This window comes from Rhamphochromis longiceps, linkage group LG5 (assembly GCF_057381845.1).
Source record: "Rhamphochromis longiceps isolate RC_006_pf linkage group LG5, R_longiceps_female_GT1.1, whole genome shotgun sequence".
NCBI classification, from domain to species: domain Eukaryota; kingdom Metazoa; phylum Chordata; class Actinopteri; order Cichliformes; family Cichlidae; genus Rhamphochromis; species Rhamphochromis longiceps.
Window position 1 is genome coordinate 24481474 of NC_140561.1, and position 24932 is coordinate 24506405.

At 40.9% G+C, this 24932-nt stretch overlaps 1 protein-coding gene across 2 annotated transcripts in view; it reads left to right on the forward strand.

Annotated features, from left to right (window-relative positions):
* megf6b (multiple EGF-like-domains 6b) overlaps positions 1-24932 on the forward strand; it is a 68873-nt gene that overhangs the window by 38417 nt on the left and 5524 nt on the right. For both annotated transcript variants that reach the window (XM_085406781.1, XM_085406782.1), the window contains exons 6-29: positions 5358-5480; positions 8226-8351; positions 9106-9228; positions 9585-9707; positions 9828-9965; positions 11358-11480; positions 11679-11801; positions 16047-16217; positions 16749-16880; positions 17347-17475; positions 17596-17724; positions 17847-17981; positions 19111-19245; positions 19340-19465; positions 19567-19698; positions 20045-20173; positions 20284-20415; positions 20687-20815; positions 20912-21040; positions 21385-21513; positions 21603-21731; positions 23840-23968; positions 24115-24243; positions 24693-24821. In XM_085406781.1, coding sequence (XP_085262907.1) covers positions 5358-5480; positions 8226-8351; positions 9106-9228; positions 9585-9707; positions 9828-9965; positions 11358-11480; positions 11679-11801; positions 16047-16217; positions 16749-16880; positions 17347-17475; positions 17596-17724; positions 17847-17981; positions 19111-19245; positions 19340-19465; positions 19567-19698; positions 20045-20173; positions 20284-20415; positions 20687-20815; positions 20912-21040; positions 21385-21513; positions 21603-21731; positions 23840-23968; positions 24115-24243; positions 24693-24821 — 3132 coding nt within the window. The remainder of the gene's footprint in view (positions 1-5357; positions 5481-8225; positions 8352-9105; positions 9229-9584; positions 9708-9827; positions 9966-11357; positions 11481-11678; positions 11802-16046; positions 16218-16748; positions 16881-17346; positions 17476-17595; positions 17725-17846; positions 17982-19110; positions 19246-19339; positions 19466-19566; positions 19699-20044; positions 20174-20283; positions 20416-20686; positions 20816-20911; positions 21041-21384; positions 21514-21602; positions 21732-23839; positions 23969-24114; positions 24244-24692; positions 24822-24932) is intronic.

A 24932-nucleotide genomic window follows, 5' to 3' on the forward strand; every position in this document is an offset into this window, starting at 1 on the left:
GTGGTGTTTGTAATTCAACTTGACTGAGGTTAAATTTCTTTTTTACTATGGATTTAATTTGTTGATATTCTAAAAACCTTGTCTTGTTGATCCCATATTGTTCAACTAGTCTGTCAAATGGAATAAATTCTGTTCCCTCTAATATATGTTCTAAGTATTTAATTCCTTTACAACTCCATTCTGGGAAATTAATCATATTATTGTTTTGTAATATGTCAGGGTTATTCCAGATAGGTGTACGTTTGCATGGGATTAATGAAGACTCCGTTATTTTTAGAAACTCCCACCATGCTGTTAGAGAAAAGCTGATGTTGATACTTTTAAAGCATTCATGTCTTTTGATGTTTGAGCTAATAAATGGTAGGTCTGAAATCTCTAGATCCTTGCATAGTGCCTGTTCAACATCTAGCCAGGGCTCAACTAAGAAGGTATGTTTTAACCATTCTGAGATGAACTGAAGCCTGTTGGCTAAGAAGTATTGGTGAAAATTAGGCAGATCTAATCCTCCTCTATCCTTGGTTCTTTGTAGCGTTTTTAAGCTAATACGCGGGGATTTATCTTTCCAAAGGAATTTGGAAATATATGAATCCAGAGATCTGAACCAATCTTGTGATGGAACCAGTTTTTAAAGGAAAACACCTTGGTGTTGCCAAGTTTCTCTTTGCTGGTACTCGATCCATATTTCCTTTTTACTCTCGAGTTGTTTTCACAGGCTTTGGGCTTATTATGCATACTCCTTACTTAATCAGGCTTATTTTCTTTTCTGGCTGGCTTCATTGTCCCAGTGATTCTAATATTTGTTTAGCATAAATGTACAATGTTGCACACTTCTTAGATGCTTGCACAAAGACTTTAAGGATAAATTATTAAAAAGAGGAGTTATAAAAGTCATAAAAGAAGCCTCTTCGTATCATTTCTCTTCCAATGGGTGATGGGATTCTGATCATAAGGATGATTTTGCACTTTTTCTTTACAGCACTGTTGGGGTCGTGCTGCGGTGTTTGTATGTGTTGGCATCAGATGAGAGAGAACACAATGGATCTGCTATTGAATAGCCAGTGAGATGCATTCCTTTCTCAGATGTTTGGATTGAAAATACCGAATTTGACTTCTGGCACTCGTCAAATCTGACGTTCCTTTGGTGACAGACTTTTTTGATACATGTCAGTATCAAAAGAAAAATATATTAGTCAACACATCCTCTAGACGATTCACATTCCTTCTCCAACACCTGACTTATGAGCGCTCATAAATCCTTTTTACACACACAATATTCTTTGAAGAAATGTAAAAACACAGTGGCTGAGTGAGCAATATGAGGCAAAGAAATCAATCACTCCTGGCTTGTGAAATACAGATTTTTTTTTCTAAATCTATCTATGTAGTTAATGTAGTACTGGATGTGCTCCTTATAGTGAAATGTGGGGACAAGTGGGAAAGAGTGGGAAAGAGAAAAAGGAGGGAGAGGAGGATCTATGGTGTGATGGACATCGAGGTTTGGGAGGGTGAAGTAGAGAGAGGGAGATGGAGGGAGGGGGAAAGAAAATTCAGGAGACAGAGTGAAAAAAAAGTACTTACCATGTTATTTCAGACCAGTCTTTACTGGAGCATGGTCGTCCATTGCCAGCCAACAAACAAACTTATTAGCCTTAACAAAAATGTTGACAGTAGATCTTTTGCAACAGATCTTTGGGCATTTCTAAAATCTTTTTTTCCCCTTTTGTTTTAAATAGTTTTTGATTTATTAAACCTAAGCCATGGCTTTGTCACCAGGAAGCTGGATTTTTATTTTGGTGGTCATTGTAGCAGTGGTGTCTTTGACTTCTGCTGCAAACTATCCATACAGTCACTATAGAAGGATTTGCTATAGGCCACACTGTTACCATGGATACCGTGGCTACAACTTTGGCTACCTGGCTGCAGGTAAGTGATCATTTCTGAGCCAAAATGCAAATGAAGCAGTGGCAGCAGCTCTAATGCTGATTTTGGAATAAAATTTTAAAGAAATGCGAAGGTTACTTATTTAGCAGCGCCGATATTTAAATTGCACACCTTTGTGTTATTTTACAATATGAACGTTTTGTATCATATTACAGAAAATTCAACAATTTGCATTTCTCTTTTAAATCTTTAAGCACATTTCTTTTTACAGAGGGCTAAATGGACATGTAGGGAGTTTACAGTAGCAGGAGGAGTTAATCCATCTGACTGATAATGTGTCTGCTCTGTCTGGCAGCGTTCAGCTAATTTTTCTCTCTGATAAATGCTTCACTTTTATCAGCACATGAAAAAATGAGCTTCATTGACTATTGCGGTGAGGGATAATCCCTATGGTCCCTTATGTAATTCTTGGTGGTGAGTCAAGACTGTTCAAAAATATTTGTTCTAATGTCCAAATTAAAAAAAAAAAATCATCTATCCTAAATGGATCCTAAGTAATTTTCCTTGAAGACAACACCGTGCTGTAGGTAGCTACAGGCAGAGAATTAATACACCCTGTTTAAAAGCCAAGTGCTGTTGAGGCTTTGGCTGGAGATCAAGGAGGATTATGTTCTGGATGTGGAAAGCAGGCTGGAGTTGATCCGCTGCCTGTGTGCTGCAGTCGGCACAGGAACAGGAGTTCCACAGTGTTGGTCCCGTTTCATGCAAAACCAAACCAGAGGACGACATGCAGCATGGACGGAAAAATGAAAGTAGGGGCTCTGCCAGCTTTTCTGAGTAAAATGAAGCTAAAGTGGGCAGCAGAGAGCAAGAAAACGAAACTTGAGAACCATTTTTCAGCTCCGGGCACTATAACGGAGGATGTTGCGGGATATTACGGAGAGTGGATAAGTTCAGCTGAAGGATATTGCTATAATTCAGCTTCTTGGGCTGGTTTTCATAAGAACCATTAAGCATGAATATCTTAGTCCCTTTATGCTCATATCATTCATTTATGTCCTTATTCTAATCATATGCTTCTTTTTATTATCCTTTTTTGTTATCATAATAACCACTGAGATTTCATAATTTACAACACAGCTTTCCACCATCGTGTGCTATAACTTCAGGTGACAGACTTTGGGTTCTGATTTATGTGTCACGAGTCTATACTGTGGAAACTTGAATACAGTGTTTGCGTGAAGCTCAGATTTGGATTGTGAGGGTGCCACACTGCCTGTATCCCACACAGTGTGACACGAGCACATGGAGACCAAATTTTGATTTAGAGATTGATATCCGTACTTACTCTTTTCACAGACCACAAAATGTACTATCTCAGCTGCCATGATCAATATTTTTACATATTGTACTAAAAGACTTTGTGCACGTCTATTGTGAAAGGGTTTACTGGCTCACACAATCTCAGAGATTCATAACCCAGCTCAGCACATCCCCTCAGGTCTATTAAAAGCTGTAGTTCTGTCAGCTTTTAGCTACAGCTGTTTTGTTTTTTTGGCCCGCATTATTCGTTTTCAGACGCAACAGCCAGCTGTTTTTGGTAAAAAATAAAAAAAAAAGAAATGAAAGAAAGAAAGAAAGAAAAAGCTCTGATAAACCCACAGTAGTTGTAAATGGGGAACATACTGAAGCGTTTAGCATTTACAGATATCCCTTAGGAGTATGTGAGAACCAAAACACAACACAGAGTGAATTTTGAACTTGAATTCACCAGATGAGCTAAAATAAACAGTCTGTTTAACCCAAAACCATCATCTTTTCCTCTAACCAAGTACTACTGTGTCCTAAATCTCGCCAAATTTGTTATCCACCCGTCCGCCGTTCATCCATCCATTCATCCATCCTCTACTAATCCCAGTCAGACATAAGTCTGGCATTTTAACTTAAAAATTAATGATGCAGCAGGACCATAATTGTGTCACTGTATACATGAGTTTATATTCAGATCCTTCTTTTAGTTTAAGTGCACTTGAAGAATAATTAATCCTCATCCATCATCTCGTTTTCAGTCTATTATCTAATTTTTATTCTTCCATCCACCCAATGCATAGTTCTTGCCCCATTTACATTTCCCATGAAAGAAGTTGCAACTTAAACAGCTTCCCAGTCCATCAAAGGGTTTGTGCATATATTCTGCTTATGTTGACATCAAAGGCCATTTTAAACTTTGCAAATTACCCTATTTGGCACATCTAACAACTGTGGGAGTCAATGCAAAGCAAAGCCATATATAGAGGCGTTTGCATTTATGCATCAATGTCCACATTTTTCTTTTCACCTAGAGAATGAAAGTGTCTATTTTTAATGTGACGGAGAGTTTGCACCATGATGAATGTTGATTAGTTATTTCTAGATTTTATTTACATTTAACTGTTTACAATGTCTCTTGAAGACCAGATGTGTGGTCTGTGAAACGAGGCAGTCAGTTATGTGAAATAAATGAAATTAAACTAATATTTACGTTCAGTAAATTAAAATAATCAGCTAGTTTAGGGAAACTTTCAGAAAACTCTTTCCAAAGGAATTCCAGTGAATTCTTGAAATAGTTCCTTGCTGGATGGCCGCCTGAGGCCAGGACTGTTCGGAACAATGCATTTCTCAACCAGACATTTAACTTGGCGCTGAATAATAGTATTTAATGATTTGTTGGCTGTTTTTACAGGCATCATCCGGCAGCCAAAAAACATTCACACTCACCTTCTTAATGTGTCACATCACTTGTTGCAGTCGACAACCTTTCCAGTAACTCCACTGTGATGATTCTAGTAATATTAAAGCAAAAGGGTGACTTGTCACCAGCCTGGGGGTTGACTTAGCGTCCAGCAGAACCCCAAACAGACCTCATAATTCAGGACTCACAGGGGGGTCTGCTGTGAAACACACCAAACAATTTATTTGCCTGTGACTCCTAAAATAAGAAGTGTTTAAGAATGTGGTTTGTTTCATTAGAAATCTGGTCACACTGTGAGTGATCGTGTTTCTCTCACCGCTGCTTCCGCCTTCTTTTGTTTGCTTACCATCCACATGCTTGGCTGAGAGGAATGTGTATGTTTTGCATCCTCCACTTTAACTTTCCATATGTTTTTCCACCTGAGGGGCTTTGACAAGAAGCGCAGGAATTTCAATTTGGTTCTAAATGTGCGGTAGTTGTTACCACATGGTGGGATTTGTTTTATTTGAGCTGCAACACGCTTGTAAAATACTTTTCCTTCTCATCCATCACCTCGTCCTCGCCTCCTGGGGTACATCTTTACCCTAAAACCCGTATTAACTTCCTCTCTCAGCTTGGCATCTCATCTGGTTTTAGTCTGGTAACCATTCGTTTTCTCCCATAATGAGAAGATTTATTTAAATTGCACTCATTTCTGTCTTTTGTCCCGCTTCAGTATTTCACTTGTATCCCTCCTTCCATGCAGATATTGATGAATGCCAGGTCCACAATGGAGGTTGCCAACACAGATGCATTAACACCAGGGGCTCCTACTATTGCGAATGTCACCCGGGCTCCCGGCTTCACGTGGATGGCCGCACCTGCCTCGGTGAGTGATTTTGTTGCTGGTTTGCTGCAGATGAATAACAGAAATAGCATTGTAGGGTTACAGCACCATATATGTGCTGTAATCATAATATGTATGTCAATGAAAGTGCAAAAAGGTCTAAAAACATCATTTATAAAAGTTTAAACACAGTAACATGACGATAATGATGATGGGGAAGGTCTTTATTTAATCCCATTAGAGGCAGAATGTGAAGACGTCCAAAGGCACTTTGTAATCTAACCTCATGTAGTTCAATACTCACACAAACAATGAGACAGTGGTTTGGAGGAACTGAGCTACTGGAAGCTTCTTTGAGTCTTTGAGTGTTATTTTTTTCTTTTGGTCATTATTTCATTGAAGTTTAGCCACATATGGTTTTTGACATGGGTACTTAATCATCTAAACCACATTAGTTATGTTTCAGACGACCCCTTTGGTTCTGACAAAAAGCCCCATTGTGGTGCGGTTCAAATAACATTTGGTGGTGAAGCCAGATTTAGTCGGTTCATGAAGTTTTTCCTTTAACTGGATATCTTGTACAAAAGCCATTTTTAAGCTCTCCTGTGAGAGAATCAGACCCAACGTCCCATCCTGGAGAAAGCTTGTAGTATGGTTGCATCCATTGTTATTATTGTTTAACTTCTTGGGCCTTTATTTATTCATGTCCACTTAAAATCAATTTTCATTGTAAGTACAGTACAGTAAAAACTATTAAAATGTAAGGTTAACCTTTACATGCTTTGGTTTGAAAATGAGATGAGTTTGTCCACCACACAAACTACGCAACATCAACCTCAAACTACGGCAACAAACAGTTAAATTCTGTGTATCTCTGGGATGCAGAGGGCTAATGTGCTGGTTTACTTCTCAGTTACTTCTCAAACCCCAAAAGATATTCAGGCTATAATCACATAGGACAAAGAAAAGCAGCAGATTCTCACAACTGAGTATCATGATGTAGCTCCATCCCACTGCTTTTCTGTGTACAAGAGCTCTATTTAAAGAAGTTGTTTGAATTTGTCCTGCAGAGCTTCTGCTGTCTCTGCTGCATCAGTTCAGTGTTTTTAATGATTTTGTTGCTCTTGCTTTGCATGACTGGATAAAATAGCTTAAGGCCACTAATAAGTGCATCCTACCATTTTACTGTGTAACCAACATTGCCGATATTGACCATATGGATCTACTTCAGCTCCTCCGGACATCAAGTAGTATTTAGCATTAAACTGTAATAGCAGTTAACCAAAGTGACTTCCTTTCTTTATATGTGTTACACAGCCTCAGTGCTCAGAAAGAAAAGGGAATATGAAAGCCTGCAAGCTTGGACTGCTGAGGATGAAGTGATGGAACGAATCAAATCAAAGTGGTCCTCTAAATGGACATTTTGCTCTTTGCAGCTAGTTCATGTTTATGTTCGTGGCATCGCAAAATGAAATAAAGTTATTTAGATGTGACAAAGTCAGAGAAAATAAAGAAGACCTGAATACATATATTCTTCAAGTACTTAAAAAAACTGAGTGATGCAGGGATTACAATAAGTTAGAATGCTATTATGGGTCATTTTTTCCCGAACGCTCACCTGAGCTTGATTCCTGCCGCCTGTGTGGCGACTGTCATATGACCTGTGCACTGTTTACTCAGTACCTGTGCATTTTTCCTCTAATATCAGATATTTGTGGTTTAGAAGAAAAAAACATCTAATAGACAAAAAAATATAAGCGTGCCACTGGCTTCTACGTCAGGAATGCACACAGAGTGTCCTGGATGACATTCAGAGGAAAAATCATTATGTGTTTTTTGGCTTCGTAAAGTAGTTATTTAATTTTCTTATAGAGCACATCTGTCCCTGAGAGGCTCTTATGTGACAGCTGTTGCATTAAGAAATGACTGATTACGCCAACAGTTCACAAGTGGACTGACTCCAGGCAAATGCTGCTTTTCTGGGATGCTTCATATCTGTCTGTTAAAACTGCGAATTGTGTCCATGTTCAAAAATACATTTGGTGCTGAAATCTCACTGTCCATTACAAGCGAGTAAACGATTATGTCAGTTTCAACTATGTGCCAAACAGCATGAAAACATACATACTGGAGGATAAAGGACCACACATAGCAATCAACAAGTCAGTCTCCCTCTCTGTGCTCATCTCATCCAGCTCTTGATCAGCCAGCAGAGGTTAGACGTATCCCACACACTTAGCGTGAAGCTGCATAATATTTGAGCTGGAAAGCACTCTGTGGTTTGACATGTGCTTGGGATGGGTGGGTCTTGACTCTGGTCTGTGAGCATGAAAAACAGCCTTTTGAGAACACCGGGCTGTTTGGGCTTCAACCTGTTTTTTTTTGCTTTTTTTCTGTGAGGAGATCCAGATTGATCTGTTGCTACAGGGAGAGGAGACTCAGACAAGGAAGCGCATTGAGCTCACACCGCTCTCTGCCTCTTCACCATATGCTTGCTGTCCACCGCAGGCGCGCTGCCATTCAAGTTCCTCTGTGTTTTTTGGCGTTTCTGCTGTGATAGATCTCTCATTGCTCAAAGCATAGCGGCTCACCGAGGTGTTCTCTGAGTGTAGGAATGTCAGGAGTGTGACTGCTCTGAGAAATTTAAGATTTCTGTTGGTGTGAAACATCAGTCACAAAGACTAACACGACAAATCAGGGTGGATTGATTAGCTTCTGAAAGATGCTGGATTTTTTTCAGTGTTGTCCTTTTATCGTATCACATCTTTCTTTCTCTTGCCTTTTTAGCTGTCCTTTCATGTGCCGTTAGCAACGGAGGATGCGAGCACTACTGTGTGCAGCAGTCTGTTGCTCATTTTCGCTGCCGCTGCAAACTGAACTACGCGCTGTCGGAGGATGGCAAGCATTGTAAATGTGAGTGCCCATGTTTCTGAACTCTGTTGTAGGAAGCACTAAAATCACACGTTCATATGACACACTGCAAAAAAATGAAAAGTCCTAGAGGAATAATAATTTGATGGATGATGTAGAAAAGCACGCCAATGAAACTGAGCACTTTGGATGATTATGAAGGTGTGATCCTGCAGGTTTGATCGTAACATTAAAAACACATTGCCTCAGCATCTGCTGCCAATTATAATTATCTTACAGGATGTCTGAGCTGGAATATGACTAACTATCTTTCATGGGATAAGATATTTAATTGGAATGAGTCACAGCAGTCTTCGTTGTTTTTGTTTCTCAAATTGTGTTTTGATGGCCTTGCTCGTTTTAATCACTCCGATCTCTGAGGCCGTTAAGTCAAATATGCTTCTCAGAGGGTGGAAAATTATACATATATGTATTTTAAATTGCTGTCTTCTAGATGCTTTTACTTTGTAATTGTTGGCTGCAAACAGCTTCCTCTAATTTTTGCAGGAAGGTTCTTATCCAAACTGGACAGGCTTACACAAGTTAAACACACACACACACACATACAGCTATGAAGAGCAAAGAGTTGGAGGTGCTGGGTGGATGTAAACCCCCTCCCTCCACTTGCTATACTCTGCTTTAAGATGCAAAACATTCAGTTTTTACAGTTTTCCCCTCTGCTGTGTTTGAAGCTTTCCTCACTTTACTGTCAGCGTGCGAGTTTATGTGTATGAGCGTGAGCTTTTTTGTGTTACAGTACAGGATCCCTGCGCCGATCAGAACGGAGGCTGTATGCACGAGTGTCGAGCTGATGGTGGCAAGGCCCACTGTGACTGTAAAGTTGGCTACACCCTTGCTGCTGATGGGAAAACTTGTGAAGGTAAACTGACCAGTAGTGAGTAAATTAGTAAACTGAGTGGCAAGTGAAACTAGTTTGCTAACAAATATTCATACATTCGCAAGGAAAATGTTCCCTGATGGTAAAATTGCTCCATCAACTGACGTTTTCAAGGTCGAGCATCATACATCATGTAGCTCTAAAAGTTTAAAAGAAAAGAAAATAATTAGCTTTAAAGAACAACAGCCAATAAATGAGGAGCAGAAGAAGCAGAATTTGGATACCATCAGTGTTGGGCAACAATGACTTTAAAGTGTGCAAAAATAACTGGAATAATCTTTAAGCGCTGACGGAGATGGAATAATTCACTCTGTTTTTTTCAATGCATTTTCCTCCAGATATTGATGAGTGTGAGACAGAAGAGGCCAACTGTGCTCACGGCTGCCATAACACTCTGGGCTCTTACGTCTGTGTTTGCAACGCTGCCTATGAGCTGGGATCTGATGGAAAGCAGTGTTACAGTCAGTTTAAATCCTCATGCCTGCATATAGTTACACGAGTGGATTGCAGCACCTTTAATTTCTGTTTATAAAACATGTCGTGTTATTAACACACGTCGGTTATTTTATTGTGTACTGAAGGAATTGAGATGGAAATTGTGAACAGCTGTGAGAACAGCAACGGTGGATGTTCGCATCACTGCCAACATTCAACCAGCGGACCTGTGTGCACCTGTAACCATGGTTACACGCTAGATGAAGACCTTAAAACCTGCATTGGTAAGAGAGTGTGATGCACTCACATAAACTTAACAATACTTAGTTGTTTACTAAATTAAGGGAGATAAACAATAATGTATTGAGCGCATATGAAATTATTAGTGTATGTTATAATTTATTCCTTTATTAGTAACTGGTTTATTTAAAAACAAACAAACACCTGTTTTACCAACTTATCAGAATTTGCAAAGCAGCAAAGAAACTACAAAACTTTGGAGTTCCACTTTGGTGATTTTGACAGTTTCACAGTGACTCGTTTTTGTTTGTCGCTCAGTGTCTGTGTCTCTGTGCCGTCTGTTTTAGGGGTTCTGTCCTTCTTGTTTTTGGCAGACATTTTTTTGTGTTGTTATTAAATTAAAGTGCAAATATCAATTACGCCACACCTTTCAAAAGTGGACTTATTGGGCATGCATAAATGTCAATCCTTGAACTCATTTGTTAGTCCTTTAGTTTTAGTTTAATTATTAAAATGCCTAATGAATTTATTAGACAACTATCCGATGTAGGTTACCTTCTTTAAGTTAACAATATTTTTTTATGTTTCTAATAAATAAGAATACAATTTATAATTTTAAACATGATTTTTGACAGATTTCTAAAATGTTTGTTTGTTTGGGGTTTTTTGTTCTAATGACAGGTGGCCTAAATTTGTTATTCCAACAGTTTTATTAAACTTATATATTTAATTTATTATTAAACATTTATCTATTAAGCTGTTGAGACCTAAACCAACAAATACTCATCTTCCTGTGTATTTTGAGCAGTAATGTTAAACTTTAAGTCTACTGGAGTAATCCTAGAAAATATACAAACTGCATGAAGGTCGTTGTTTAGCTTTAGTTTCTTTTTTTTTGGAGACACGTTTTTAAATGACGTCAGTCAACATAACCGCATTGTGAATTGGCCTTTTTGTGATTTATGGCAATGCTGTGAATTAAACTGAATTAAAACTAATCCAGTCAGTTTGCTGCACCAGAGAAAATGTGGAGAAGGTGTGTGATAACTGTAATTGCAGACAAGCGTAAATAGTCATTTTTGCATTTACTGGAGACGACGGCGCAGTCGGCGTAGAAGTTCACATACAATAAAACTAGAAAACAAGAGAAAGCGAGACACTTTATACAACTCGAAAATATATATTTTTAGTCCTCTAATAAAAGAAAAATGTCCTTGTGGTCAGGAGGTGGAAGAGTATTTTTGGAAAACAGGTCTTTGCTCATACAAGCCAGAGTTTGCAAAGAAAATGAGCAAATTCGCTTGTAATTTTAGCCTTAATTGGCTGTTAAACCCACACAGTTTAAATTACCTCATAAATTTTCCCTCATGGAGCAGGGAAGCATATCACTACAGTTGGATCATAATTTTTGTCTTGCTGCTTGTTGTGCTTGGCAGATGTTGACGAGTGTGGAGAGGAGATCTCCTGTTGTGAGCAGGATTGCACCAACTACCCCGGGGGTTATGAATGCTACTGCTCTGCAGGATACAGACTCAACTCAGACGGGTGTAGCTGCGATGGTAATGTTTTACCTTCAGTCCAAGCGTGGACGGCACTTACATTTAAATGAGACGCAATGTTTAATCCTGCTGAATTCAAAAGGAAAGTTTCGGTTTGACACGCACAATGTTGCCTTTGTTTTAGTGAGGAAAAACAGTGGCCGCTGTAAGTTTTTCCTTCTGACGCATTTGATTCTGTGGTGCGTCTGTGTTGTTTAGATGTAGATGAGTGTCTGGCCGCTAACGGTGGTTGCGATCACACATGCCAGAACAGCGCCGGTTCCTTCCAGTGTTACTGCCGCCGGGGTTTCCGTTTGGATGAGGACCGGCATTCTTGCATCCGTGAGTATCAGCAATCATGTGTAAGAGCGTGGGCGAACGGGAATCGCACCAGAAACATTCCAGTGGAAAATCCTGGCAAACTGACACTTGTTGTGCAGTAAAGTCATTTAGACAAAAAGTTTAAAAAGAGGATATGAAGAATGGAAATGTCAAGCTAGGCTAGGACTAGTGTAATCTACAATGAGATGCAAGGAAATCCAACTTTATTTGGCATAGGTGTAGTATTTAAACAAACATTAATGAGCCAGCTTCAAATTTGATGTCAAAACTGGAAGAATCAGTGGGATACTGGTATTGCCAGAAAATTAGAGCGGCAGTAGCATTGTCCTATTTAGTGTTTAGTGTGAGAAAACCAAATCAAGCAAATCAAGCTCAGATGCTATCCTGGCAGATCAGCTGATCTCACTGCCAGCCCACATCAGCTGATGGCTCAGCTGATAGCCTTCTATGCATCCAACTGGCAAATCTCACATGGACTGCAGTGTTGCACTTCTACCAGTGATTTTCCAACCTACAAGAACCCAGCTCTTCCTTTTCATGCTGTTTGTGTGTCGAGGTGAACAGAGACAGAAATAACAGCATTCCTTTGAACCACCATTGTGTTTTACAGACACATGGTATAGTAGCTATACCAATGATAAGTAGCACCTTTTAAAGTAATAACATTATACTAATAGCATGATACTGACATCAGTGAAACTAACCAACCAATTTCCATGTGTTCCAGCTTTTCCTTTCCTTTTTTTAACATATCATTACATTCACTCCAAGTAAACGCTCAGATTGGCTAAAGCGCACTTGGAATTGTCAAAGGATTTATTTCCATATGCAGTAATGGATCCCTGTGGAGTTAACTATAAACAGAGACTATGTTTTGTAATCCTGTGGCCTGACAAACATGCTGAATGCATTTACTTTGTTATAAAAGATTTGCAAAGTTTTGCATCTGCATTGTGTACGTCCAAGTTCACCAGCAGCTGATTTTATTCCTCTCGAGCAATTCTGCACACCTTAACCTCTGGTCAGTTGAATATCAAATAGTCTGTAACATATGCTCACCGGCCACTTTGTTAGGCACACCTTTTAAAGTGATTGTTGAACAGGTTCTAGAGGATTTTCTGAAGTTTAAATAATGAGTATGAGTAACAAAGGTGATTTAAGTGACTTTGAATGTGACACAGACTGAGATTTTCCCACACAGGAGAAAATATCCTGTCTTTCTTGTGATGGTGATGTAGGGAATGCCAAAGGTCAGAGGGGAATGGCCAGACTGCTTTGAGCTGTTGGGAAGGCAACAGTAACTCAAATAACCACTTGCTATGACCAAGGTACACTGAAGAATATCTGTGAATGCACAACACGTTGAACTTTAAAGCATCAGAAGAACACCTTGGCTGCCATTCTTGTCAGCTAAGAACAGGAAACTGAGGCACAATACACTTGGACGACTGGATAAACTTGACATGGTTTGATGAGTCTTGATTTCTGCTGCAACTTTCAGCTGGCAGAGTCCAACAACATGAAAGCACACTTTGGGTTCCTCAGTACCAAATGAGCATCTTCTAAATTCCACAGCCTACCTGAGTATTGTTGCTGACCGTGTCCATCCCTTTGTGACGACAGTGTAATCATCTTCTGATAATTGTTTCGATAATAGCATAGCATAGCATAGCATCTTTATTTATAACGCACTTTACATCCAACAATGTTGACCAAAGTGCTACAAATATAAAACAGAGAGGAAACAGTTTAAATTACATATAAAATATCTTAAAATTAAAAATAATATAATTAATAAGAAATGTATTAAGAGACATCAACAAGTCCTGCTGTGCTAAAAGCCAAGGTAAATAAATATGTTTTAAGACGTGATTTAAAAACAGATAAGGAAGGTGCCTGTCTAACATGTAAAGCCAACTCATTCCACAATTTTGGTGCTGCCACAGCAAACGCCCGATCCCCTCTGAGCTTACGATTAGTCCTGGGCACGCTCAGGAGGAGCTGGTCTGCCGACCTGAGGGACCGGGAAGGTATGTATGGATGAAGAAGCTCAGAGAGGTACACAGGGGCAGCATTGGACAAACATTTAAAAACAAATAAAAGCAGCTTAAAATGGATCCTAAAATGCACGGGCAGCCAATGAAGTGAATATAAAACTAGGGTGATATGCTCGTATCTACGAGTGCCAGTTAAAAGGCGTGCAGCAGCATTCTGGACTAACTGCAGTCGAAAAACAGAAGATCGACTCACCCCAAAATAAAGAGAATTACAGTAATCCAGCCGAACGGTTACAAAAGCGTGGATTACTGTTTCAAATTGCTGTCTTGTAAGAAAGTGCTTAATTTTGGCCAGTTGCCTCAGATGAAAGAAACTAGACCTTACATCCAACCCAATCTGGCTTTCAAGCTTAAGCTCAGGATCCATTTTAAAACCCAGATTAACAATCTCTGGTTTACAGAATGATTTCAGGGATTGCAAATCAACACACGGAACAGCAGTGGAGGCAGGTCTGAACACCATTACTTCAGTTTTAGAATCATTAAAACAAAGAAAGTTTAGCGCCAACCACGACTTGATGTCCTCCAGACATGTTTGTAAACGATTTACAGACGACCCATCTTTCTTTTTAAGAGGAACATAAATCTGGCAGTCATCTGCATAACAGTGAAACGAGAGTCTGTGTTTTCTAAAAATTGAGCCCAATGGAAGTAAATAAAGTGAAAACAGGATAGGGCCCAGAATGGAACCCTGTGGCACTCCATGAGACAACGGAGCACGGGAGGACTCACAGTTTCCTAAGCGAACTGAAAAAGTTCGGTTTGTTAAGTAAGACCTGAACCATTTCAGAGCCACACCTGTTATACCGACACACTGCTCCAAACGTGAGATTAAAATTTCATGGTCTACAGTGTCAAATGCAGCAGTTAAATCGAGTAAAATAAGAATGACACTTTCACCAGAATCACATGATAAAAGTATATCATTAAAAATTCTTAAAAGTGCTGATTCAGGCATATGCATTGCTTTAAAACCAGATTGAAAAATCTCCTGAACATTTTGTGCATTCAAGTATGAGATCAATTGGTCATATACAATTTTTTCCAAGACTTTAGATAAAAAGGGCAGCTTAGATATTGGTCTAAAGTTCTCAACAGCGTTTGTATCTAGCCCAGGTTTCTTAAGAAGTGGTTGCACAATTGCATCTTTGAAATTCTTTGGAACCATACCTGAAGTAAGGCTGCTATTTAAAATGGTTAAAATAGTTGGACCTATGGTAGAAAAAACTTCTTTCAGAAAAAGGGGAGGGATAGGATCATAAGGTGAGCCTACAGGCTTTAAATGATCCACCACCTCCTGTAGAGAGTACTCCTGCAAGAGTAACCGACTCAAACTGTTGAAAGACAGCTGAGCAAATTGGAAGATCAGAGGGGTCAGATGTGGGCAAAATAATCTGCGCCCTAGCCGAGGCTACCTTGTTTATAAAGAAGTGCAGAAACCTTTCACACATTTCAAGTGAAGGCTCAAAACTAAGAGCAGAGGGAGGGCTTAAAATAGTCTCGATTGACTTAAACAATATGTGTGGTTTCTGATAATTCACCATAATAATGTTTGCAAAGTGTTTCCGCTTTGCTTCTTTTATTGTAAGCTGATATAAGGCCCAGCACTCTCTTAAACTTTGTAAAGAGACCTGTAAGTTATCTTTTTTCCATCTCCGCTCAGCCCTACGACATTCACGCCTCGCAGCACGGGTTTCATCGTTCAACCAGGGTTCAAGCTTTGTCTTAGGATGCTTAATTTTTAGAGGGGCAACAATATCCAAGACAGTCTGACAAGTGGTATGAAACCAAAAACTGAGTTCCTCTACGTATTGGAGTGTCTCAGGAATGGATTACTGATTATAGTAGGTGGAGAACCGTGCTGCCGTGGAAGAATTTAACAAACGAGATGTCTTTATGGATCATGCAAACAAGAATAGGACCATTTATTTCAAATAAACTACACAGAGTAGCTTTAAAAAGCCATCAGTTCTTACAATGAATAATCTGCATCACTACTGCCCTCTTCATTTGATTTACATAGCATACAATCGTGTCATCATGTACAATATTACTCAGTTGCCACATGAATAAAAATGAAAGATTCTTATAGTTATCTTTTTTTATACATACAATATATTTAAATGCAATGATATAAAACACATGATGTTGGTATATTTTGTATAATATTTTTTTTTTCTCACTGTAGCACTTGAAGATGCAGTCGAGGCCCTGTCCAGCGGAGGCTCTATTGAGCTGCCACTCATTCGCCCCCAGCTCACCTTGCTGCAGGACTACAGCCAACCCCTGGAGCGCTTTGACGACTATGAAGATGACGAAGGGGAGCTGAGGGCTGAGAGTAACCTAGCGGAAAAATTTGGTGAGTTTCATCTCAAACCGCTGTTGATTTATTATCATTAACAGTAAACCTGCATCTGATTATATGGCTCCTGTGAAGCTGTCTAACAGACTTACTCAGTGATGGCAGGAACACATCACACGATGGGGGCAAATTATTTTGCTTCATGCTTCCAGAATGTTTGTACATCCTAATTAACTACCACAATGCCAGGCACGTTGAGGGTTATATAGTCTGGCAGCTGCTCTGAGTCTGAAGCAGGAAGTCAGAGGTTCTGCTTTTTGTCGCTCAAACGTGACAAAAAAAAAAACGTGCTGAACAAGCGATTTAATGTAACTGAAAGCTGAAGAGTAACACCTGCTAATATTTAAATGTATGATCTTTCAGTCCTAGTGCAATGCTTTCATTTATTACATTTGTGGTTTGGAGTTAGTGTACCAATAGAAATGTTTCTGAGGGTTAAATATCATGGAAAACACACAAAAAACATATTTTTATTAAAATGAGATTAAGCATAACTTGCACACTTAAAGTTGATTCTTGTGTTTTCAGTGTGCTTGGATGACACTTTTGGCAGCGACTGTAGTTTGACGTGCGACGACTGTTCTAATGGAGGAAAATGCAATCTGTGGAAAAATGGCTGCGATTGCCCCGATGGGTGGACGGGCATTATCTGCAACCAGAGTGAGGACTGAGCCCACAAACAAACACTGACCCTCCTCACACACACTGTCACGGGCCAGGCTGCACAGCCATGACAAAAAGCGAGATGCACACAAATGCTGCTTAAAACTGTTGTGTGTAGTTAACATGATCAATGGTGTAAATGAGTGCATGGGTGAGGAAATGGTGTATGCAAAAAAATCCAACCGCACACCAAAGAACCAACCAAGCTAAGAAGGGTATCTTACAGTAACTGAGCTTTGAGGGCTTTTATAGAGCACTGGCATGCTGGGCCCAGGTGTTGCCAGTGTCACTGATGGGAAACGAGCCACACCAATCCTGCAATGTCTCCAGATGAGACGTGCCACACACAGGCCGAAAGGAAGGCAGGGTAGAGTGGGTCATCACAACAAAAACACCCATGGAAACCTGTCAACCTTGACTGTTTAAGCTGTAATGGATCCTTTTTTATCTTTCATCCCCACAGCGTGCGCTGAGGGACATTTTGGCAAAAACTGCTCCTTCTCCTGCAAGTGTAAAAATGGTGCCAGCTGTGACCCCGTCAACGGAAACTGCCGCTGTCCTCCTGGTGTGAGTGGAGACTTGTGCCAGGACGGTGAGACGCTTCTCTTTGTGTCTTCACTTAATGCAGGTTTTCCTGCTAAGATAAAATCTAATTATTTTAAAGGCACACTAGATATCTTGCATTTACAGAGAAGTATTTTTTTTGGTTCAGGTTGTCCTAAAGGCTTCTATGGGAAGCAGTGCAACAAGAAGTGTAATTGTGCCAATAATGGACGGTGCCACCGCACCTACGGAGCGTGCCTGTGTGACGCCGGACTCTACGGACGCTTCTGTCATCTCAGTGAGTCCCACCGCTTACGCGTCAACAGCTTCTCATGCCGAGCTACAAATTACAAAAGGTCAGGCCTGCTGCTACTTTCACTGTGACTTAAGTATCCATGATTCCTTCATCTTCGCTTTCAGCGTGTCCCAAGTGGACTTTTGGACCCGGCTGTTCTGAAGAGTGTCAGTGTGACCAGCAGAACACTGTCGAGTGTCACCGCCGCTACGGCACCTGTGTCTGTAAAGCTGGTTACCATGGTAACACCTGCAAGGAAGGTGAGCACAGTCACAAAGCACAAGTTGTGTTTGTGTCTTTATCTGTATTCTTGTTGTTTATTACAATTATACAAATACAAAACTCAGAAACTGCAACTTCCACTGGAAGGGCAAGAGCTATACCGAAACTTTGATGTTTTATTCTGTTAATATGGGGATTTAGTGCAATATGTTAATCTTTTTGAAGTCTTATAATGCTGTTTTTTAGTAAACAAGGAGAGTGCTTATGTCCCCCAATGACTTATATTTTGCTTGAAAGTTTGAAGATAATTCAGGGGAACCTAGAGCTTTTTCCTAATTTCTGTGACCTTAAGTTTTGACCTATGACCTTTGACCTTAAAGCAATACATACTAAAATAGTGTATTGTATCATCTTTACCCATACAATTGGAGCAGAATTGTCAGAAATCTTTTGCTTTTAAAAGCTGTAAAAACTTGAGATTTTCAGATATATTCATGCAGTGTGTGATTTTTGAAAAAATGTATGGTGTCACTGTGACACCATACATTGTGTCACAGGATGTCGTACTGAAAAAATAAAAAGTGTGTTTTACAGCTTGCTCCATGCTCTTTAATATGACACATTACTCGGTGTGGTTTTCCTAAAAAAAAAATTCAAGGTCCACTTTGACCTTGGGCGCTAACAATGAAGGTCGAGATCAAATACCAACCTAGGTACTCGTGTCCCCCGTGGCCTAGTATATTGTTGTGAAGTTTGAAGATGATACATAAAAAATTTGTGGATGATATAAAGTTTCGACTGATTTTCACATTTGGTGTTATTTGTATCGAGCTGACACAAAGGAAATAGAAAAAATGTATATAGTTGTAAGTCTTTGTTACTGCAATCCAGTATTTGTTTCAGTGACACTGTAATGCAAATGTACTCTCAGGCTAAAATTGTCCACACTTGCAAAGTTCTGAAATATCTGATAATATAACACAAATAGTTCAAATTCATTTTACATTAAGCCACATTGTCCATATATAAAGTGATTTGCTGATCAGGCCTCACTCTGCATCCAACTGTTGTCACTATAAAAGATGTTTAACACTCTGACTGAACAGGCAACCCTGTAATGTATTGATAATTCCCAGATTCCTCACCAACTTTTCACATTGTCTTTAGAATGCAAGCCAGGCACTTATGGAGCCGGCTGTGAGAGGAAGTGTGCCTGTCCCTCAGGAGTGTCGTGTCACCACGTGACCGGAGAGTGCCAACGAAAATGCCCTCCAGGTGTTCATGGGGAGAACTGCGATCAAGGTGGACGGCTTGATTTTTGCATGCTTTAGGCTTATTTGTGTTTGTTTTCATGGTCCTGCATTGACACGAATCCTTCCTGCGTGTCCACTGTCAGCCTGTCCAGAGGGAAGATTTGGGCCCGGCTGTGTTCACTCTTGTAACTGCACCGGCGCACCATGTGACAAAGTGACGGGACAGTGTCAGTGTCCAGCAGGCACATCAGGACGCCACTGTGAAAACTGTGAGTGCTTACATTTTTTTATATAAATAAAAAAAACCTAAACAATTGACTTAAATTTTACATGATAAAAATCATGAAAATGTTCATGATGATCTTTGCAGTGTGTCCGGAGGGTTTCTGGGGTCTAGGCTGTGGAGAGATCTGCCCGGGGTGTGAGAATGGCGGCATATGTGATAAACACAACGGATCGTGTAACTGTCCTGCAGGATTCATGGGAAGACTCTGCCAAAATTGTGAGTAGCAGCATTTTAGGGAAAGTTTCCATAGCAACAGGCACTAAACAGTGAGCCGGATGAGAAGGACGACAGCACTGTGGAATATTAAAATGATGCAGTTTGGATGTGAAGTGAAGGAACATGGTAGAAGTCAGAAGGGTAATTTTCTACAAATTCATATGCTTGAAGCCATGTTTTCACTGGAAGAAGAAATATAACTCCACTTCCACTAACCGCTGGCTCTTCAGTGTTCACTCACGGCTGAATGGCAGTGAAGAAATGTCATGGGAACTTGGTGCTTTTCTCATGTAGTTTGGAGCAGATGGCTGTGGTAGATCAGTCTTTTTTTCTTTCTTTCATGCAGTGTGCCCGAGTGGACATTTTGGTCAAAAATGCCAGATGAAGTGCATCTGCGAGAACAACGCTCGCTGTGACCCTGCGAGTGGGCGGTGCACCTGTGCTCCTGGTTGGACTGGGCACAAATGCAGGAAAGGTATCATACTGAAGCACGGAAGCAATCGCTGCTGAGCTAAACAGAAGGAGACGTATATGTGGAAAAACCAAATACAAAAAACTGAGCTCATTTATATGATTGTGTTGCAGCTTGTGATGCGGGACACTGGGGGGCCGACTGTTCACAAATCTGCGACTGCAGAAACGGAGACGGAAGCTGTGACGCTGTGACAGGCCAGTGCAACTGCGAAGCTGGTTTCACTGGAACGCACTGCCATCAGAGTATGTTATTATAGGTTTTTTTTTAAAGTGACTATACTTTAACTTTCTCACTATACTCACTATTTAAATAATGCTTACAGTACATCCTCAGATTGGTGCCCACATTTCTCCAAGTTAACTTATTCTCACATGTGCAGCGATCATGCTTTGGTGCTTTCTGGAGGTAGCACAAAGTAACATTGTTAAATGCTCCTTGTATAATTTGTGTAATATGTCAGTGTGGTCTGTTACATCATATTTTGTAACTGTGCTGTATGTGATATTCCTTCAGAGTGCCCAGCAGGTCTGTTTGGTCTCGGGTGCCGCCATCGGTGTCAGTGTGAGAACAACGCATTGTGCGACCATGTGAGCGGAGCTTGTACCTGCCAGAGGGGATGGACGGGGACCTTCTGTGAAAAGCGTAAGAGGAGCTGCTTGATCATGAAGCCAAATTCTCTTACTTAGCATGTATGTATGGCAGTAACAGAGAGTCTTTACATCTGTGTGTGCGTTCTAGCATGTCCTGGGGGTTTCTACGGTTTGGACTGCCAGGAGAAGTGTTTGTGTCAAAACGGTGCGACGTGTGATCATGTCAGCGGCGTTTGTTCCTGCCCCGCTGGTTGGATCGGCCCGTTCTGCAACCTGAGTGAGTAACAGGTGCACCACAGAGACTCGTTTAACTTAACAGATGCGGTCCAGTGTTGTAGGAAAGAAAAAGGTGAAATCAAAGACTCAGCTTGTTTGTATCGTTGTATCTGTTGGCGCTTCATATGAAGTGAGGACACCTTTCAGACGCTGAATCACAGTAGAACAAAAGCACGCTTGGTTTCAGAGTTATTTGGGAAAGCCCATCCCGGTCACACATGAGAAAGTACCAACTTGATGTTACCCATGCAGAAGCCGGTATTATTTACCAGATACTGGAATTTCCACTTTTGATCAGCAGGGTTCAACAGGAGGTAATGATATTGTTTGTCTCTCACGTGGCAGCGTGCCCAGCTGGTTTCTATGGGGAAGGATGTAACCGAAACTGTAGCTGCCGTAACGATGGCATCTGCCACCCGGCCAGTGGGCAGTGTGCATGCACGCCGGGCTGGACCGGACCCAACTGCACAAAAGGTGAGTTTATACATCAGAGAGAAGTGATCACCTGTACAACAGGTAAAGAACAGGTCACAAGATGTTTGTTTTTGGGTTGTTTTTCTCAGAGTGCCCTGCTGGGTTTTATGGAGCAGACTGTCAGCAGCGATGCTTGTGCCAGAATGGAGCCACTTGTAATAAGACCAGTGGAAAATGTGCATGCGCCAGCGGCTGGACAGGCACAGCCTGTGAACTGGGTAAGACTGAAGGATGGTGTGAGTAAGAGTCTCCATGTGTTACCACTAAAGCACTCTCACATGGATCAGGAAAAAAAACTAATTTATTGTAACTTGAGTCTTATTTTTGTACTTTTGGCTGTCGCTAATAGAAAAAGAAGAACACTATGCTGAAATCTAAAAAATGCTGACATAAATCAGTTCAGTTCATTTTATTTATATAGCACCAAAATTACAGCAACAGTCGCCTCAAGGTGCTTTATATTATTAAGGTAAAGACCCAACAATAATACAGAGAATACATAAAAAACCCAGACAATCAGATGATACCCTATCAGTGAGCACCTGGCAACAGTGGGAAGGAAAAACTTCAATTAAATAGGAATAAATCTGCAACAGAAGCAGGCTCTGGGAGGGGCAGCCACCTGCTGCAACCGGCCAGGGATGAGTGGCGGGAGACAGGATAAAGACTGTGGAAGAGCCAGAGATTAATAATAACTATTAAATGCAGGGTGATGTATAAACACAGAGAGTGAAAAAGGTTTGTGAAGAGGAAATACTTACCGCACGATGTCCAGCAGCCTAGGCCTATTGAAGCGTTAGGGGATTCAGGGTCACCTGATCCAGCTCTAACCACATGCTTTATCAAAAAGAAAGTTTTAGGCCAAACTCAGAGCTGGAAGCTGAAGGCTCTGCTTCCCATTCTACTTTTAAATATCCTAGAAACCACAAGTAAACCAGCAGTCTGAGAGGGAATCGTTCTGCTGAAGTATTACAGTACTGTAAGGTCTGATTATTCTTAAAATTAGATTCTGGATTTAACAGGGAGCTAATGAAGAGAAGCCAATATGGGAGAAATATGCTGTCTTTCTAGTCGCTGTCAGCGCTCTCGCTCCAGCACTTTAGATCAGCCTAAAGGGAGCTTTTTGGAGCCCGATAATGATGAATTACAAGTCCAATCTAGATGTAATAAATCATGAACTAGTTGTAAACCCAGTGAGGTTAAGCCTGTTTATCTGAACAATTTCATTTGAAGCTAAAATTGAAAAATGAGCATGTTTGAAATGTTATAAATAATCCGTCACCGTGCAGGAAAACCGCTCACAGGTGTGACTGTCCTTTGTTTTAGTCTGCGTGGCCATCTTCTTGCTTGTGTTTCTCATTGTTACCATATTTCCAGATTGGAGCAATTTTCTTTTTGGATACTCGTTATTTGTGCTGATAAGAATGACATTCAGAGATATACAAAACACACAAACCCCCGAAAAGATTGACTGATTTACCAACATCAGGATCTCATACAGATCTGGATGTGTATATATATTCACACCTCTGTTTTTAATTCCAGCTAAAGCAGAAGATCAGCCCGTGAACTAGCATCCTTATGAGACTGTACTTCTCTATAGCGGTAATGTGATCATTTGACATAGCTGTATAGATTCTTATGTGGTAATTCAGCCTCATCTAGTTCCAAACCACCCCCTGAAGCCACAGAGACGTCTGATTTTTGTGAAGCTGCAGTGATGTTGGTTAGTCACAACAGAAACGCAGAAGAATAAAATCACCTGAACCTTGAAGTAAACATTTAAAACAGTGGCCTGTGGTTGTTTTACTTTGCTCAGGAAATGCATGAGACTGAGTTCAATTTGCTGCCTTAGCTCATTTGTTTTTGCCTGCAGTCTGGTTATTTGCTGGCAGCGAGCGCATTTCTGCACCACAGACCGTGCTCCTTTGCAAAAGTCTCTGTCGACCTGGCGATGACATTCCAGCTCCTTCTCCCTCTGAGCTCCAGATCACACACTATCCTCCCTCTGTGCCTGTTACAACCTTTCCCCATCAGGCTGTGCCAGGCCCAGCCCCCTCTTTGTGCTCAGGAAACCTCTAATCCTGTCGCTGGAATGTCTTCCCCCTCCAAACTCTGTGGCCACTACCTGTGATTGCCAACTTCATACTCAGTCCAATTATAAACTGTTGGGGGAAAAAACGAAGCCATTTTTGAACTCCTCAGCAGAAATGTGACAGAGCAACTTCCCCTTTTGTGCGCTGTTGAAATCAAGATGTCTCTGTTCTTTCTCTTCGTCTGTCTCACTTGTGTTTCTTGCTGTGCACGCTGCTCTGTGTTTACACAGAATGCGTGACCGGCCGATTTGGGGTGGACTGCCAGCAGCGGTGTGAATGTGAGAACGGCGGCCAGTGTGACAGACGGACTGGACGGTGCAGCTGCAGCGCTGGCTGGATTGGAGAGCGCTGTGAGAAAGGTGAGACCACGAGTGAAAAACGAACTCACCTACAGAAATTTTGACGTCATGGGGAAGTGCTGCACTGTGGAAACTCTACCACTCTGATTGCAGTTCTGAGGGGTTTTGTTAATTATAGCCTCTCATTTGCACATTTTTCTGCTCAGCGTGTGATGCTGGACTGTTTGGCGTCGGCTGCCGGGAGCGATGCCAGTGTCTCCACGGAGCTTCATGCCACCATGTCACCGGAGAGTGCCAGTGTCCACCAGGGTGGAGAGCGAAGCTCTGTGATAAAGGTAAGAGCCCACAGTCAAGGAAAATCTCGTGCTCTTGCAACCTCTAGTGGGCGAAACTTGCACTGTTTCAATGATTAACTCTATATTTTAATTTTTTTGCATTCAAGGGCAGAATAAGGGAAAACGAAACGATTTCGATTGAGCTCCTTGACCTATTTTCGCATTTTTTATGCAAGTTTTCATTTTTTTCTGAGCTGTAGTTGTGCATGTTTATCCCTTTAATTCATTTCTTATTAAATATAAGGCACACAGGTTTTATTCCAGTCCATTTATCGTGGCCATGTCCACCTACTGTATGTTACTCCTAATTGCACGTGTGGCCTATAAGAGTGAACACTCCTATGCGACTCCTTTTCTCTTTTTTTTAACTGTTTTAATTCCCATGAAGAGTTAAAACTGGGACATGCAGAACTAAATGTCGCATTCTCTTTTCCTTCCACATCCTTCAGCATGTTTGCCGGGTACATTTGGAAAGGGCTGCATGCAGCGCTGCAGCTGTGCACAGGGCACGTCCTGCCACCACATCTCTGGAGAGTGCGGCTGTCCTCCCGGATTCACTGGCAACGGCTGCGAACAGAGTGAGCTCCCCAGGACTAACTTTTTCTGACAAATTACATTCAATGCCACAGTCCTTCCTAAGAATTATAAACACTGCAAAATTAAAGAGACATTTCTGGTGCCTCAGAAAG